This window comes from Struthio camelus, chromosome W (genome assembly GCF_040807025.1).
Source record: "Struthio camelus isolate bStrCam1 chromosome W, bStrCam1.hap1, whole genome shotgun sequence".
Taxonomy (NCBI): Eukaryota; Metazoa; Chordata; class Aves; order Struthioniformes; family Struthionidae; genus Struthio; species Struthio camelus.
This window is the reverse complement of record NC_090981.1, coordinates 40653644-40672225: the sequence shown is the minus strand read 5'-3', so window position 1 is coordinate 40672225 and position 18582 is coordinate 40653644. Positions and strand designations below refer to the sequence as shown.

General features: G+C 42.8%; 1 protein-coding gene across 7 annotated transcripts in view; it reads right to left on the bottom strand.

Annotated features, from left to right (window-relative positions):
- Positions 1 to 12325, bottom strand: part of LOC104152916 (BDP1 general transcription factor IIIB subunit) — a 52980-nt gene extending 40655 nt beyond the window's left edge. For 5 of the 7 annotated variants that reach the window (XM_068924399.1, XM_068924400.1, XM_068924403.1 and 2 more), the window contains exons 1-10: positions 12084 to 12325; positions 7917 to 8469; positions 7171 to 7280; positions 6201 to 6260; positions 5686 to 5829; positions 4972 to 5105; positions 3709 to 3803; positions 3067 to 3121; positions 2258 to 2401; positions 352 to 636 (exon numbers count right to left, since the gene is read on the bottom strand). In XM_068924399.1, the coding sequence (XP_068780500.1) occupies positions 352 to 636; positions 2258 to 2401; positions 3067 to 3121; positions 3709 to 3803; positions 4972 to 5105; positions 5686 to 5829; positions 6201 to 6260; positions 7171 to 7280; positions 7917 to 8469; positions 12084 to 12325 (1822 nt within the window). Of the gene's footprint in view, positions 1 to 351; positions 637 to 2257; positions 2402 to 3066; positions 3122 to 3708; positions 3804 to 4971; positions 5106 to 5685; positions 5830 to 6200; positions 6261 to 7170; positions 7281 to 7916; positions 8470 to 9083; positions 9107 to 12083 lie in introns of those variants that run through there. The other 2 variants (XM_068924404.1, XM_068924406.1) reach the window with 2 other exon arrangements.
- Positions 12326 to 18582: the final 6257 nt, after the last annotated feature.

Below are 18582 nucleotides of genomic sequence, written 5' to 3'. Positions count from 1 at the left end.
CTGTTTGCACAACAGACTGAACTTTTTCCTGCTCACAAGTAAGGATGAAATCAATTTGAACATTCTAGGTAACAGCACAGAATTCCAATTCTCACATACCAGCTACTGTGAAGCAAGATTTAATCAAGAACAACAAAAATCCTAGCAGAAATTACACAGAATTAAGAGAATTGCTCTCAGCTGAAATTAAATAGAACTTTTGAGAGCTGACTTCTTGGAAGGCACAGTTCTACAACCTTTCAAGGCAGATCAGTAACAAAACAAAATCCCAGTTCTCATTTTTAAGACCACAGCATCTTTACATAAACTTTGCATTTGATCATTTACAGCTGAGCATTTTTCGTCTCTTACTTTTCTTGGAGGATTTCCCTTCCACAGCAATTTTCGAAGGGACTGCCATTTCTTCTGGAAGATTCTCCACTTCCTCTTCAAGTTCATCTTTTCTCCTCCTTTTTCTTTTCTTTTTTGCTAACGCTGGCTCTAATGCAACCTGTTCTTCTGTCTGTTCAGAAACACCCAAAGATTCTTCGTTCTCCTTCTCAGCCATCACAGCATCTGCTTCTGTTTCTGCATCAGAAACTGTGGCTTTCTGAGAATTATCTTGATCACTGGCAGCTTCTGCACTCGCAGCTTTCGCTGTTGAGACAGTATGGTTCCTGATTAATAGGCTGATAAGAGCATTAGGAGCCATAAATCTCAAAGATATTTCCAATAGCAATATCTTGTGAATGTATGCATCAGTGTCGATACATTGTTAGGCACCGAAGCAGGTCCATGAGAAGTCAGTCACTGACTAGAAAGAAAAATTTCAGTACAGATTAACCAAAATACGAAACACAGAACGAGTTCTGTGCATAAGACAACACTTCCATCAGTGTAAAGGCAATACAGGATGTATTAAGCAAATGTTCTTCTTCCAATACTTTCTAAAAAGTTATGCAGCCACTTTTAGGTCCAGGAAAAATAGGCATTGACATCCCTGAAAACAATTTTCCTGTCTCTGCAGAAGAAGGTAACTATGGCTGCATAAAGCATGCCATGAAAAAGCAATTTTGATCAAGAGATTTATTCCAGTTAATCATTTTTACTTGCATAAGAAAGCTCAATTATTATCTAGCTAAAAATTTGTAAGCTCTTTTCCTGCTTTAACCAGCTTCTGAAATTCTTCTCCCTCCCTTTTCCAGAACACTTTGGTCGTCATCTTGTATTTGCGTAGAACATCAGACAAGCACTTTTCCCCACCCTTTTTATTATTCTTATAATGACTTGTTCCCCTGTAATTAAGAAATCCAAAATCCAGGAAGACTAGGAAAGCATGCTCACATTGTTTTATACACAAAGAACAATTAACCTATAATTAAAGACTAGGAACATAATTTTGACATGCAACTATAAAACCTGCTGCATGGCACATTTTTACTAAATCAGACCTGAAATCAAGGCTAGAGCAAAGCAACAATCAATTCAATTTTAAGAATTAAATTGAGATGTTACTTGCTAGTTAGAATCCCTTTTAAGAGCTACTCACTTGTTTCTTCCACAAGAACCCATTTTCTTGTTAATGGTATTAAGAACACATATTCAGAAAAAAAATCCACAAAATTCAATCAAATTATGTCAGTACAATTGTTTTTAATTTAAATGCATCTGTGAAAAGTCCTTTCACAGGTACTGAAGTAATAAGACACTATTACAACGATCAGCCGTAATTAAGCATAATATTTATACTTTATTTTAAACAGACAAGAAAAGTAAAACAGTTTTTACAAGATTCCCTGAAAAGAATTATAATCTTCAGAGTCTAGGGGTCAAAATGCAGCTAAAGGAGAAACAGCATCTTTAAAAAAAAAAAAAAAAAGAGTTAAAATTTAAATGAAGAGTCACAGAAGAAAACAGTGCTCCAAAAATAAGGCTTTGGCTCAAGGTTTCTAAAAAGTGAGTTGACCAGCAACTCATGAAGATACTTATTAATTATTAAATTTAAATATTCCTTTTAATAGTTCAGTGCTTCAGATGCTGGAAGAGCAGCAATCTTAGCATGGCCTAGAGAAAACGCCCCTCAAGAAATCGGTTGCAAACAATTATTACCATCCTGCACAAAAGCAAACTACATCTGAAAAAGAATTACACTATGAATCCTGGATTCTCTTGCCCTCTTCAGAACAGGGAAGGAAGAGATGCCCTACATGATTTTTACTTTGTTAGTGATATATTACTGAAGCAACATTAACACCACTCCTCTGTTCTTTTGAAGTACCTTTTGGTTTCTTCCGAGGCCTTGACGGCCTCTTTTCTTTTGGCTTCTGGCTTTTAACAGTCTTTTGCTTCCTCTTCTCCTCATCTGCCAAGACCTTCTCAAGCAGCTGAGCAAAGAACTCAAAATCAAAGGGCCGCTTTTCTTCTGTCCAATTAAAGCAAAGAAAAGCAAAAGACTTTGGAGCTGATCATCTTTCAAAATTTCTGCTTTTGTAAAATAATCACTGGTACATGTTATGATATTAAAAAGAAACAATTACATATTTACACAGAGAACTCTTTTTGAATATCACTTGAGCAGAAAGTAGAGAAGAGGTGACAGATAAGGACTGTGGTAGCTTGGTTTTTGAAAAACAGATAGCAGAAAGGGTACAATACTTAGCAGTTTAGAAAATCTGAGAAGTGATAAATACACAAATTGTACCATAGTATCAAATAATGAACTAATGTGCTAATCTAAGACTTATGCGGCCCATTCAAAAAACAAGCAAAGCATTCAAAGATTCTCAAAGCAGTTTACAGTTAGTAACTGGGCTCTAAATTCCAGTGAATCAGAAGAATCTTCACCTGAAAGTTTACATTAAACTCATGTATTGGATCAATACAAAGCCAGAAATTAAACCTAAAGATCTTACTGTTGAATCATACTTGTTATAAAAATTTTTGAGAGTCTCCCAACTTCTAAATTCCTTTATGAGCAAAAACTTTTTCCTATGATTAGTTTAAGCAGGGGAAAGCACAAAAATGGCAAAGAAAGATGACTACATTTAACTGACTCATTGCGGGGTGCAGTGCATTTTCTTTACTTACTGAAAGCTTTGTCTATCCTCCATCCATTTGCTTTTTCCTCACGTTTGAACTTATTCTAAAAATAAAGTTACGTTTATCTTTAAATAACCAAGAAATGCAACAATATAGCTGTTGTACAACACAGGTCAAGATAAACTTTTTTCTAGTAATAAAATTTTCTCGGAACTGAAGCTGTTAAGTTTTACAGTCATGCTCACAGAACACACAAGTTTTTGTCATTCATTTTTGTACAATTTGTTTTCTATCATCAATATGTATCATTAGCTTATTTTTGGTTATTTTCCACATCTTCCTCCAGCCGTCCTTGTTACTTCCAATCTAGGCAGAGGTTGAAATCCAGAAGTTGTTACTAGTTGGATACCAAGCGAGGTAACACAAAAGAATGTCAAACTTCATCCACTATCAGCATTTTTCAATCGAGACTAGCTATATTTGCTTATTAAATATGGTGATCAGAATGCAACCCAGCATGTTCATATTTCAGACAGTTATTACTTCCTGCAAATGGCTATTAAAAGCATTACTCCAGAGCCAATTAGCATCAAAATTATCAATACTAGTAGGAAAAACAAGAGTAGCAAACAAGAAACAGAAGAGTGAAAATAGATGTTTAATTACTTGATTGAGTACTTCAATTTTTACCTTAATTTCTGCTCTGGCTCTATGAGGAAACAGCTGCCCAATCAAGGAGAAGTCTGTTCCTACCATACTGATAGCTAAAAAGAACATATCTGTCTCTGGGGAAAAGAAGATAAGACAGATAGTATTTCAGAGTACTTACAGTTATCATCCTTCTTACTATCTAAAATAAAACATTTTCCAAACTATCAATACAGCTAGGTAGATAACTTGCAGAAGACACCACGTTTTGGTTCTACAGATTCAGAGAATTTATGATTACCATGTACCCTTAGGTTATCTAACAGGGCTGCAAATTGAGTGAATTGGAGTATCCCAGTGAAATTTAAAGTTACATAGTTAAAATTTGAAGTTTTTTTTTTTTAATTATCACATTAAATCATCCCAACATTAATGAGAAACATAACGCAAAGGTATATCAAACTAATCATTATAATTCTGTATTCTCCCATTTTCATACATCAATTCACTGAAAGAGAATATGCCTGCTAAGAAGTTATTTAGATAAGCAACCAACATTTCCCACCAGCTAGTGAAGAATTAGGCCTACTAACACTACTCATTTCAGCAAAATCAAGTTTGAATAAAGCATCTTTTATATATATATATATATACACACACACACACGTACGTATATATACACATATGTGTACATACACATTTATATGAACGTACATATGCATGTACATGTGTGTGTATATATGTGTTTTCCATCTACAGTTTTAAAAAGTATTTCCAGCTGTTGTAAGCTGGAAACAAGTTGCAAGCCTAAAGACAATAACCAATTCACAGCAGGCTCAAAATCAAAAAAGAAAACAATCACATAAAAACCCTTCTGTGCATATTGACAACTATCAGCCCATGCAGAGACAGCTTATATCACGTATTCCTGCCCATACTGGAAGAACCAAGCAGGGAAGCTGTTAAAAATTCCTAATTGTTCCATAAGCAGCTCAAATATCCTGATACTAGAATCTAAAACTAGCCTTTGATAAAAGGACACATTAGCACTTCCACAGCACCTAACAGTCCAAGACAGAATCAAGTTACAGGTATCCTACATATCACAGGACACTGGATTTTAAGCATGCCTATTTTCACAGCAAATATCAGCGCTCTGATTGTTATAAGAGTTTGCGGACTGAGACTGTCACACATAAATAGATCCATGAACTTCACTGGGAATAAAAGCTGCAAGTACAGAGCATTTGTGGAAAACTAAGCTTTTTCTGCAGACTCAAAACTTGAAACCAAAAATATACTCACCTTTATTGGACCATGGTTTTGTGTAAAAACTTTTCCTGAAGCTGGAATATGTAGTTGTAGAGCCACGCTCAAAGATGGGTTCATTTTCTTCTACAACACACGGACCTTTTGTCCTTAATACTTCTACAGTTAAACTGGAACAGCAAACAAGAGACTTATCTGAAAACATTGCTAGCAAGACACATTGCTGATGTTTATCAATGAATTTTTCAGATTTTTAGAAAGTCAGTAATTTGATACTCTAATATTTTAGAAAAGTCATACCATTCTAAGCAAAGTTACCAAAAACACTGACACCTGAACAGAGCAACACGGTTCAAGATAACAAAGCTGGAGCAAACCACGCTGATAACAGAATAGCAATGAGCAGGCTCATGCAACTATGATTAAAAAAAAAAAAGGAGCGAACTAAAAGATATTTGGGAGTTTGACAAATTTTCACCATTCGTTCACTCCAATAAAAACATTGCATCTTCCTCTCCCTCCTTCTCCAATAATCCATTTCTCACAGTAAGTATGCCACTACTGTGACGTAGATAACGGCTGCTCATATTTTGCCATATATTTGCACTGTTTTCTAAATTAGGAAAGCTTGACTCTCAGCAAATTCAACACACTCATGTTTGTCCCTGTTCAAAATAACTGTTCTTTATTCAGAAACCAAGCAGTAGACTAGTATATATTGTCCATGAGTCAAGGCGCAGAATCTAGTACCTTTCTTCATCCAGAATAATTGAGCCATCTTCTGCTACTTTCACACGAGGAACTAGAAGTGGACCATCCTGACTCTCCTCCCCGTTCTCTTCTTCCTCCTCCTCATCTTCCTCTTCATGATCAGGAGTACTTTTCTCTTCCTGTCTACAATTAAGAGTCCAACCAAAATCATTACTTTTTTTAATGTTTTGAATTGCTGCTCAGTACAGCAGATGTTCAATAATTTAAAGAACCACTCAATAATATAGTCCACTAGCAATGTAATCAACAAAGAGTCTGGACTGTTTTTCATTCCCCTGTACAATGAACAAACGACCCAGGAACATCATATTGAAACAAAATGCTCTCTAACCATGCTCCACTCCCAAATCACATTTTGTTTTAAGTAAGGGCTACAATATTGAAACAGTAAACAAAGACGTACATTGTTAATATTACAACACAGAAAGCATGCTTTTTTCCAACTAAAACAAAAATCTTTTTGACTCCTAAGTATCTCAGGCACCAAGACTTACTCTTTCATTTGACCCAGTCCAGAATTTCTTTCTGTTCTCTTTTCTTCTGCCAGTGAAGACCTGGAATTTTATAAAACACTTGAGATGAAAGTTCATGCAGACACATTTCTCCTTCCCACTAATAAAACACAACCCCCTAAACATGCTTGTAGTGTATAATGAGCAAAGAAACGCACAGTTTTCATATTTTGGTTCTTTGTACCATATCCGGATTTGGTCTAACTGAACAAACATGAATGCTTAATGAATTTTGCTGGATTTTTGTACAAGTCTTAATTATTCAAGGCATTTTAAAAGGACAAAGCAAGAGATTTCAAGTAGTGATCCGTGAGTCTATGCTGATAATCACCAGTTGATTCACTATTGACTAATGTCCACACCGCTTTCAACTGAAAGTTCAAACTACCTTATCACAGGAAAGCGAGGATGACCAGCAGCCATTAGTCTCTGAGAAACAAGTACCTTCTACCTTACATCATAAGCTGCTAGTTGATAGTACAACAATGCTACTACACACCAGCATTTCCACTTTACACTGATCAACAAGTTCTGCGAGCGATGGAAATCGCTGACACTTTATTGTTAGAAATGGTCCTTCCAGTAAGCACCACGCTCTTGAGGAGAGCTAGACAAAGTTGTCCATAGCTGCTTGTCTGGTTCTCATCTGTAAGATTTTGTACAATCTCCTGCACCATCGATACCATGCCAAATTGATCTACAGAGTCAACCACTTGAAGGAACGTGCTGCCATGAAAATTACAATTGAATAAAGCTAAGATTTCTGTACAAAAACTGAGCACACGCGAAAATGTTTATAAGTTTACTTTGCCACTGCACTAAAGCTAAGGAAGAATACTTCAGTTTTAAGAATTCAAGAATCCTTTCTACAGGTATTAAATTGGTAGAAAATAAAAAATCATTTGACCTAAGGAGAGGGAGGGAGAAAAAAAAACCCAAAACTCATACTTACTTCATAGGATTGTTTTCCGGCAGGTAGTATATCAAGTCTCTCATAGTCATTTTAGAACGATCTGGTGGAGAACGTCCTTCAGTTATTGGAGGTCTGTGTTTCAACTGTTTCTGTGCAAAAATAAAACACTTGAATTCACCTTGAAAATGCTTTATGCTTCACAAATAGATATTTTTGCTTTGTTTATGAAGCACGCAATTTAGGGATTTTTTTTATTTTCCTCCTCTCAACCATTGAAGTAATTTTATCTTAGAAGCATCCATTTGTCAGAGAGGACATCAGCAACCCCTAAGTAATTTAAACTCTCACAGAAATTCAATACTCTGTGCACATAGACATGAGAACATCACACAACCTAGTCAATGCTTAAGTTGAAAGATATGAGGAATCTCACATCCTACGCTTCTTACAGCGCACATCTCTGCTGTATGTACCAACTGTAAAGTTATTTAAATTGGAATGCTGACCATTACATATTGGCAGGCCTCAAGTCAAAAAGGCTTGTGGGTCTTAAGAAGAAGTGTACAATTTTTCATAAATTAATCTGTATTATAAGCAATAGCAACACTATGTTCCATTATGAATAATTTAAACCTCTATAAAGATGCATAAGATACCACAGACTATTAGCAGTAAGCAGCTGATCACTGTCAGAAAACACTACTGTAAAGGAGAAGCGATAGATTAGGTGAATCACACTTCTTTCTCTGCCCTTCACACTAGCACTAACCAGCACAGAGGCCTACCATCCGCTCTTTCTTCAGCTCTTCTTTAAGCATTTCTCTTAACTTCCGAGCTTTGAGGATCCTTTCACGGTCAGAACACATTTGTTTCGCTTTTACAGGAGTAGGTTTTGTAGGTAGCTTTTCCTCTTGTGCCACCGATCTTTCTTGTGTTGGTCTCTCCTTGAGTGGGGAGGGTACATTCTTCTGCAGGGTATCATCATTTTTCTGAGCAGCTACACCCACATTTTGTTCTTTATTGGCCGATTTTTTAAACGGGGAGAATTGTGGCACTTGCGGCACAGGCGTTTTCTTTTCAGGCAGTATGGGAGACTTGGGAGATCTTTCAACATTAGTCTTTTCTGATGGAGAGGAATCCTTCTGAAGTGAAGCACTGCCATCAAGAGCTTGAGATGCTCGCCTCTGTGGTTTTGATGATGAGCGTTGTGCAGATGAAGGTCCAGCTCTGGGTTTTGCCAGATTGGGCAGAGTAGAGATCCGTTTTCTTCTCTGTGCGGGCATCTCTGCAGGTTTATTAGCTTCTCCAGCATTATTTGGGCTATCAGTCTTTTCATCTCTGGAAAATTCAAAAAAAAAAGTATTCTGAACTACTTTACAGTGACAGTTTTACAACTTTCAGGATCAGTACATATATGTATGCACCAAATAATATAAATGCAGTGCGACAGAGAAATGCAACTATATACAAGAAGCCACACTAGAACCAACTTGCAGCTGGTACTTCCTCCTAAAATAAAATACCAGTTCTTCTGATGAGTTTATAATACTAAGTACTAATGTTACAAGCTGGTTGACCAATAACGCTAAACTCCCATGCTCCTTCACCTCATCCTTTTTGGTAGGCTCCCTACTTTTATCAGAGAATATCAAACACCACAGTACAATACAGCTAATTAAGCTTTGTAAAAATACCTTGCATAATGTCGGTTACATATGACAAACATTCAAGAAACCTATATGCAACAAATAGTTTTATGATTTTCAAGATGATCAGCCTGAACATTCCTCTTACGCGTTTGCAAGTACATAATATTTGAGCTGTGACTGCCAAAACAAACCACCACCTCAGTGAAACTGGCCACTACTATTCCATTGCTCACACTAATCACATCAAAGGTAAGCGGCCTTTTAGAAGCAACAACTTTTAGCTTCCACAGAAAGCTTTCTTACCTCTGCATAAGGGTTGGAAACAATACGTAAGTTTTGAAGTGCAAGCAAAATGCCAACCACTATCACCTTCCCAAGTCTGCAAGCAACTCCAGTGCCTTGACTGCCACTCACAGTAAAACTGTAGCTGAGTTAAAACCGAGTCATAAAGGGTTTCTTCATTTCACAGGTGAACTATGCCTTTTTTGTTTCTGTACATAAGGATGACCACATCCATGGTTTAATAACCAATAATCCATCTCTAAAAATAGTTAGAAGTAAATGCCTCTGAAAGAATATAAGAAAAGCATTATCATACAGTGAAAATCTTCTGAATCCTCTCCAGATACTGGCTATCTGTAGCTCAGGCACGGCCTAGAGATGATGTTTTTGTATATAACAGTCCCAGTAAACTTTTTTTTTTAAATATTTGTCCCATGCGTTGAGGTTTTTTTTTTTTTTGGCACACAGAACATCCTTCAGCAAAGATTTCAACAGCTTCCCTATGTGGTGCCTTTCTGTTCGTTTGGAGTAAGATTCTTTCAAGTTCCATGCAATGTCTTTTGTTTTTTGTATTACAAGAGACAGTGAAAAGTGATTCTTTATTTACCTTCCCCACGCCACCTCCGATTTACAAGTCTTTTACAAAAGATTTGTAAACTACACTAGCCTTTGAACAGTCAGACATCATTTAGCAAACAGTACTATGAAAAACATAAAATAAAAACAACAAAAATAAAAAACCACAAACACACCCATGCTCAGAGAACTTCCCCATAATCAACACAATCTATTCATAGCTTAGAGGAACACAGAAAAGGAAAGCAACTGACACTACAGATACAGATCTGATACACTTAGAAGGAATGCCTTTGGTTGGATGGAGAAAGATACATTCATGTTTGCCTTCACTTTTCTTGTAGACCACAAAACAAACACATTGTACCGTGTGCCACCAATTACTGCACTCAAGAAATCCAATTGTGTGACTTCCCTCAAACCCACCCACCCAGAATCTTCAGAGCCACGCAGGCGGCTAGCCTTTAAAACGCATCATCTAAAGAGACAGCTCTCCAAGAAGTTAATACAGCCTACACTGCAAGCAAATCCCTGGGCTTGCTTTTTTTTTTTTTTTTTTTTTAAATAAAAAGCATTTGATTGCTACTGGCCTTCAAAATCTCCCAGTCAACAGAAAACTTTAAGAAACAGGTTTTCAACAGAATTTACGGTGAGTATATGAAGGTGAGAAGGAAGACGCTCCCACCTGTTCCCTTGCTACATGTTCCCAGGACTAAAAGTTTCCCCAGGACTCCCAGCAGTTACTATCTCGATAGTACCTCCTCCTTCCAGCTGAAATCTGAACTGAGAAATCCACCACAGCACTTCAGCAGACCACACCTCTTCTTAAAAGGGCTTTTTTCCAAGCATATAGTTCTATGAAGAAGTTCGTTCTTAGCCCTTTTCCCTACCCTACACGTTTCACTGGGCTGGCAAACTGAAGAAGTTCGCACGTTGCCTCTGACATGAACAACGTGGATCACAAATGTTTTATACAACAAAGATTTATACAACTGTCCTACCTTTCTTTACAGTAGCAAAGCGTGGTTTTGTGGATTTGTTTGCCTGGATATTTTCTGCCTTCGTTATGACCCATGAGCCTGTTACTTATATGGCAGAAGTCTATTTTTCAAGCCACATGAACAGATTCTGTAGAATACTTTCCATTTTGAAATAGCATAAGTATATGTTTCAAAGCTAGGTACTAAAGTTGCACTAAAACATCCATTAAATTACAAATACAGAAATATTTTATAAATGCACTGAATCAGCAGCAGTACCACATAGCAGCAAACCCAGCAACTACACTACCTACATTTAAGGGAAAAAAAGAACGGATAACAAAAGATCCAGTAATCTAACCGCTACAACATACAAAATTTTAAAATAAGATCTGAAGAAAAAGCATTGTTACAACACATTGAAAAACAAGTTTAAGTATAAAAGATATGTTAGACTTGGATAAAAGGCAGCATGGGTAACTAAAAACACATCACATCAGACAACCTGATACCTGATTTTCTAGACAAAAGAAACACTTAAGACTGTAAGATCTCACATTATGTCATGAAGGACATGTTTCAACTTAAAAACAAACAAACAAACAAAACACAGGTATTCATACAAGATGTAAATTCAACTAGCTAAAGGAAGAGAGAAGGTTATTCTGAAGGGCAGTTATCACATTAGGGAAAGGTCCTGAAGAACTGGTCCTGGGACCAATCTTACCAAATATATCCATTACTATGAAGAACACTTAAAAAGAATAAACAGGCAAAAAGGAAAAGGCAAGAAACTTTTCACTCTGTAATACGGGGAGAAGTGTATGGAAACGAATGCAAAAAAGGAATCACTCTAAGAACATAAAAGTCCCGCAATTATGGACGGCTAGGAATTTTTGCTGTACACTGCAAACCAGAGCTCCCTACTGCAGCAGGGCCAACAAAACAGAGGATCTGACCACACCAGGCCCCTCCTCTGCAGTCTGAACTTGTATTTGATTTCACACACCTGCAGTGCAACCGTATTAAAGAAGTACAAATTTTGCTTAGCCTGCAAACGTGCCAGGCACCTAGAAGCCGTTGCCTCCGATTACAACAGGCGCTGCTGTCATCGCTAGAGAGGCGCGGCAGCGCGGCCCGCCTCTCGCAGGACACCTTCCAGAAGATGCAACTTCAAAGCGAAGAGGGGCCCAGCCGGAGGCCCCGGCAGCGACACCACCGCAGCCCCGGGCGCTCCCCAAGGGCAGCCGGGGCCGGGGCCCTCCCCCGACCCGTCTCACACCGCGATCCCAGCCCGGGCGGCGGACGGAGCCAGACCCGGCGGGCCGGCCAGCGGCGCACCGGGCAGGCCGCGGCCCCGCCCGCCCGCGCCCTCGGCGGCGCCGGCCGCCGCCCTCCCCACAGCCCGGCGTCGCGTCCTGTCCGGGCCGAGCGCTCCCGGCGCCGCCGTCGCGGCGGGACTCACCTCTCGGCCCGCCGCCCGGCCGGCGGGGGCTCGGCTGCCGCTCCCGCCGCGGGCTCGACGCAGGCGGCCGCCGGCGAGCTCGAACCCGGACCTGAACCCGGACCCGGGCCCGGGCTGCCCTGCGGCTCCGGCTGCGGCTGCGGCTCCGGCCCCGGCCCCGGCCCCGGCCCCGCCGCGCCGCCGCCGCCCCTGCCCCCGGGCCGCACGTTGGGCCGCACGCTGAGGCGGGCCCGGCGGAACATGGTGCCGCTTGCGCCAGGCGCCGGCGGAGGGCACGGGCACGCGCCCGCCCGCGAGGGCGGCCAGGGAGCGCGCGCGGAGCTCAGCTCAGCTCGGCTCGGCTCGGCTCGGCTCGGCTCGACACACCGCGCCGCCGCCGCCACCGCTCACGGCATGTCACCCGCCGCCGGCGCGGCCGACGTCATCCGCGCGCGACGGCACGGGCCGGCCGGGCCTTCCCCCGCGACGGCAGGGGGCGCGCGGCGCCGAGGGAGGCGTGACGTCACCCCCCCAGGCAGGAAGGCGCAGGCTGTCGCGGATGGCGGCGCGGGGCGGGGCACGTCCCCCGCGAGGGCGCCCTGGTTTCGCCATGCGAAGAGTGTCGGCGGGGGGGGGATGTTATGCAGGCGGCAAACAGTAGGTGTTGCCGTGGAGGCGTGACCCGAGGGTGCAGTGTCCCCGTAGGCGCGTTTGCGCCGTGCAAGTGCTGGGCTTGCTGTTTTCCTAGAACAGTCCACCTGGGGCCTGCAGTTGTGTCCATCCACGCAGGCACGCACATCTTTGTGCCGTCCTCCAAAGGCATGCAGGTTAATCTTACTCATGAGAGGACCCCCACTAACTTGGTATTACCATAGAAACAACGTTCATTACCTTCTCGTTAGATTTGCAGACCTGGAGTTTTGGCTTAAAAGCGAAGTCTGTACAGGCAGACCCTTGATCTAGGCAGAGAAAAATCAATGAAATGTATAAATGCAACACCAAAACAATACTTTGAATATCTCAGTAACTCAAAAGCCGTTTTTTCCTTAGTTCAAATCTCTATAAACAATCTCCCAGTCATTAGTTTTGCCCATGATAATCGACCAACTAATTCAACTAACAAGGGAAGTTCCTCGAGCTGGAAAAGTTTTCCTTTGGGAGGGCTTGGACAGTGCAAAGAAAGCAATTACACTTTTACTTTCAAACCCTGCTCTCTAAACTCATACAGTAATGCAGCAGATACAGCAAAGTGACCTTTGGAATTGGATCAGGTATTGCAAAGGGAAGACAGTACGAGACGCAAGGGAGATAGGAGACAGACCGGAGGAAGAGAAGTGTTTGCAGCAGGATGAAAGGGAAGGGTGATGACAGAGCCAACTGAGAAGAAAGCGTGTAAAGGTAGAAGGAGAAAGCAAGCTGTGCTCAAAGAGAGCAACAAAGTACATTTTTTTAACTTTGCTTGGTAATTGTAAGTGATGGTGATCCATAATGGTTTTCTTCTGCTTGATTATTGCTTGATCAAAAGCTGTACAATCCCACGTTATACGTAGCCTTTTTGAAAATTGTTGTCCTTATTTCATATGAAGACATTCTCCTTTGAAATCTTGAATTCCTGGCAGGAAGAGCTGTTAGGTCAAGAGGCCCAGGCTGGTGGTGTTGCAATGCTACAGTTACTTATTTTGCAAAAGTAGCGAACGCTCAGCATGCCAAGTGTGTGTATCCTGGAGTTTTAATCTCTCACTATTTTATGAGTTTATTTTTCCTAAAATTTATCTCCGGGAATCCCACAACTGTGAGATGTAACATCTGTTTTTGTTTATATGAAAACATTCAGATGTGCAGAGAAAAACTGGAAAACGTGACCTCAACACACAAAAGATCACAGAGGGATCTGTCTTGACCAACTGATATAATTTCAAGTATGCAAAGCTCTTCTTCACTCCCGGAGCAGCAGTAATTAGAGAGCTCATCTGTCCCTTCTAGCTATCCCAGGCAATACAACGGGCTTATAGGCCTGCCTTGCTTTCTCAGACCACCATGGCTGCAGCAGCCTTAACCCTGAAGGACTGTATTTCTCTTCTTTCGCTTTTCCAACCGTCTCTAGGAAAGGAAAGAAAACGCGGTTGACCTACACAAACAGCTTTTTTGCTTTCGGTCTCAGAGGGACGGCGGAGGGAGTCGACGTCGCCGCCCGCCCCTCAGCAACGGCCGCCGCTCCTGCCGCCCCGCCCCGTCCCGCCCCTCAGCAACGGCCGCCGCTCCTGCCGCCCCGCCCCGCCCCGCCCCTCAGCAACGGCCGCCGCTCCTGCCGCCCCGCCCCGCCCCTCAGCCGCGGCCGCCACTCCTGCCGCCCCGCCCCGCCCCGCCCCTCAGCAACGGCCGCCGCTCCTGCCGCCCCGCCCCGCCCCTCAGCCGCGGCCGCCGCTCCTGCCGCCCCGCCCCGCCCCGCCCCGCCCCGCCCCTCAGCCGCGGCCGCCGCTCCTGCCGCCGCCGGCGCCCCGCCGCCCGCCCCGCCTCAGGCTCCGCCCCCTCCAGCGTGCGGCGGCCGCGCACCTCCCTCCACGCCGACTGGGCGAGGCTTGGTGGCAGCCCCTCGCCTCCCCCGCCCCTCCGTGACGTCATAGGGGCCGGCAGGGCGCTATAAGGCGCGCGCGGGGCGGGTGGGGGGGTTAGAAGGTTCTGGCAGCTGGAGCGGTCGGTTGTGGGGGGAGGTGCAGCCCGGCCCGGCGGAGTGTCTCGCCATGACCCGTGAGTGCCCAGCCGTGGGCAGGTCTCTAGCCCCACCGGCGGCGGTGGGGTTGCCTGGCGGCCCTGCTTTGCGGAGGGATGGGGAGCGCTTTGGCCGCTCCACCGTAATGGCGCCGGCGGAGAGGCGCGGCCTGGGCGCGGCGCCGGGGGCGGAGGGGCGCGAGCGGCGGCCGCGCTGCCGCCCTTGGGTCCCGCTCCTTGGAGCCTTGCATCTCCGCAGCGGAAATCCTGTGGCGAGCGTGTGGCTCCCGAGGTCCTACCGCCGTCTTAGGCTTAAAGCAAAGATGCCCTCAGCGTCCCCTGGCGTACCTGTTTGGGGGAAGAGGGAAAGATGGTGGCTAGAAAAGCAGTAATGCTCATCTTCAGTGTTAGCTGCGAGTAAAGGTATTTAAAGGGTTGTTGAATACTTAGGAGCGCACTGCCTAATTTGTGATTGCCGAGGCTGTCACTAAAAGCGAAACAGGACTTGCAAATCATCATCCTAGTCAAAACTAATGTTAGTGTATCTGTTCTAAAATGGCGGAGAACTCTGAACCAAATCTAGAATACTTGAGGATTACCTAATAGCAGCAGGGTTGGCGTTTTGGCTTCTTCCTACTATATTTGGTAATACAGAAGCTGCCTGTTATTTGAGGAAGTGCCTTTAATATCAGACTTGCTTGTATATGTAGTTTTAAATCTGCTGTACTGCTGGAAATGCAGAAGACTTACATAAAAAGCAGGTTGTGCACAGATTAGACTTTGAGTTTATACAGGAAGTGGTAAGTTTATGGGTTTTGGGGTTTTTTTGCCTGTTTTGCATGATAATAAAGTATCTGTAATGTATGGTTAAAAAGATAGAGTGTTCCATATCTGATTGCAGCAGAATGATCACTGTCACTTTAGGACAGCCTAGTTCAATACAACATCAGAAATATTAGGGGTATAGAAAGCTGTGGTATGTTGACATACTGCCTGGTCTTATCTTTGCTGTATGTTTCCAGAGTTCAAAGCTTTGGTATCATCAGACCTGAACTAGACTTTGTATTTTCAAATACATTGTGCTAGGTGGTTTTTTTCCCCTGCCAAGTTCTGGTGTGCGATTTCTTCCTTTGCTGCTCAGAAAGTACCCTGGGGATCCTGACCTCAGAGGTCAATTCTTGTTACTAATCTCCTGGCCTCCTTCCAATAAAGAAGATTGCTGCTTGTTCCGGTTTCTATGCTATTTAGAGATTTTGTTCATCTTTTCAAGAACTGCTGGATTTTGGAATTTGAAGAGCAGGGACTCTCTTCAGGTAGAACTGAAGCCATATATCTTAGAGTCAGGCAAGGTTGGGGGTTTTAGAGTGTAGTTACAAGCAGGAAGGGTGTATGGCCCTATATGTGGCTTTCGTGCTCGAGTTTCACGTTACGAAAAGCTGAATAGAGTCCTCGTTGGGATTGGACTACACTTCAGGGAAGACTTAGGCTGATGTTACAGACCGTAGAAAACTGCAGTCTCATTCAGCCTCCCAGGTGTAAAGTACTGAGGCCAAACAATCCTTGGCAACATTTACTTAGAGGTTTAAGCTTCCTTTCAAAGAGTCATTTTGTTCTATGTGCGTGGTCTAGTGCTGTACTCCTCTACCTGCTCTCTTTTGCTGTGCAGAAGTGGCAACCAAGTTTTTCAGCAATGCCATTCAACTTGGTTCTTCAGTTTACTTTTTCACAGACTATTTCTGCAGACACCATGTACAACCTTTCCACAGAGAGGAAGGGAGTGCTTTAGGTTAAGGTCTGGAACTGCAGTAGCAAATTTTGACTTCTACTTTCCTTCTTTAAGGACAAAGTAGAAATTAAGTTTCTTTAGGCACTACAGAAGACCTTTTTGATTGCTGCTAACTTGTGCATGCAACATTCATGCCTCCTGAGCACTATAGAACTCCAGAACTGTTTATAGTCTGGAATGTGTCATCTGCCTGTGAGTCATCAAGTTCTAATCAAGCTGTAATACTGCTAGAGAGCTGTTTCGCTTTAGTTACTGAACAAATAGTGGCCCCTTTCCTAAACTGCAGGACCCTGGGGACAGGATCGCCTTGAATGCTAGTGAGGGGGATGATGAGGTGTTCCGCATCTCTTGCGAAAGGTAGTAATAATGTCCTGTCACAGATGAAGTATACTTTCCAAGGCTGGACCAGCCTTTAGGAAGCAGCCGTCAAAATACTCTTCTGCTTTGGACTTCTAGTACCAGTTGCCTAACAGTATTAAAAACATACTGGTGTCCAGAATATGCTCTAGCCCTGCTTCCATAGGGTGGTTCTTGTCTACTTCTTCCCATGGTAGGTGCTCTTGACTCAGAAACCGAATGAGTACAAAGCTGTGGATTATGTCAACAGGTTGGTGTTTAAAATTTTCTTCTGGACCTGGTCCGAAACTGCTTCTGCAGCACCTGAAACTGCAGGCACCTGAAGATTGTCTATCCTGAAGATAAAGAGCATGGTAGTCTTAATATTGTAGAAGGACTGAAAATGGGTGCAACAGAAATTACAGGGAGACTGAGATGTCATCTTTGAGCACGGAAAATATTGTGGCTTTGTTTCTTCGAGAATACAAGTGATTACACCTGGAATATGCTGGAATACTGATCCCCAAAAAAGCAGGGCAAGAAGATACACGAAGCAAGTAAAACAACTGTGGCAGATGAGTTAGAGACCATACAGGAACTGCTGTAAGACAGTGGATACAGTGGAAAGGTTGCCAGCAGTACAAAAGAGTTGGTAATTGAGGCAGCTGTGGCCATTGCTAGGAAGACTGACTATTTGGATAGTTAAATCTGCTCTGAGCAACAGTTGTGTGCTGTTTTTGATCAGACAACGTTCTTGAGGGCAAAACATCAAGAACAGCGTGGTGTGTAATCAGTCCAGGGTGGCTGATAGTCTGGGGAAAGCCTGCCTGTCCCCTGAAGAGTTGTTTCCCGTACTGTAAATGGTGGTGTGTTTGTACATATGTGTGTATAGATACAAATAACTTTTTGCTTTTGTTGAAAGTCGTTTTAAGGGCTGGCTAAGGCCATGCTTAGGCATTGCGCTTACCTCTTATGTTGGTACTGCATTGTAATACCTATATCTTGCAAGTGGCTGTTCCAGTAGCCCCACTAAACTTGGAGACAACCTGAGTATATAGGTCCAGTAGCTTCTCAAACCATGGCATGGCACTTCATAGTGTTTTGTATAAAGTGGAGGTAGGAACATGTGTAAACATCGATTCCTGTATAAACATCAGTTCCTGCATAAACTATATAATATTTTGTAGGTGGGAATCAGCGTGAACTTGCCCGCCAAAAGAACCTGAAGAAGACGCAGGAGATCCACAAAGGGAAAAGGAAAGAGGATAGCTTGTCTGCTTCTCAGAGAAAACAGAGGTAAGATCTAGTACTGTAGGAAGGTAAGAGGAAGAGATACTCCAGTCGTCTTAAACGGAAGCTGTGCTTAGAAATCAGTCACACCTGATACAGTGATCAGCCTTAGTGTTTCCTCGGAGTTCAGGGGGAATCGGAAAAGGCTGAATCCAGACCCTGGCTATGCTCCTTACCCAGAAGTTTTGGATGTACTGTGAGCTGTTTTCCAGAATGGTTACTACAAGTATGTTCAGACTGCTCTGGTACACTCTACATACAGGGTAAGACCTTTGGGGTTTGAATATGAAGCTAGGTTGACATATGGATGCCATGGGTACTAAAAATCCTACAGCTTAGATAAAAGTCAGATTTCCATCTGCTGAAATAGTAACAAATTGCTGGCTATAACATTTAGGA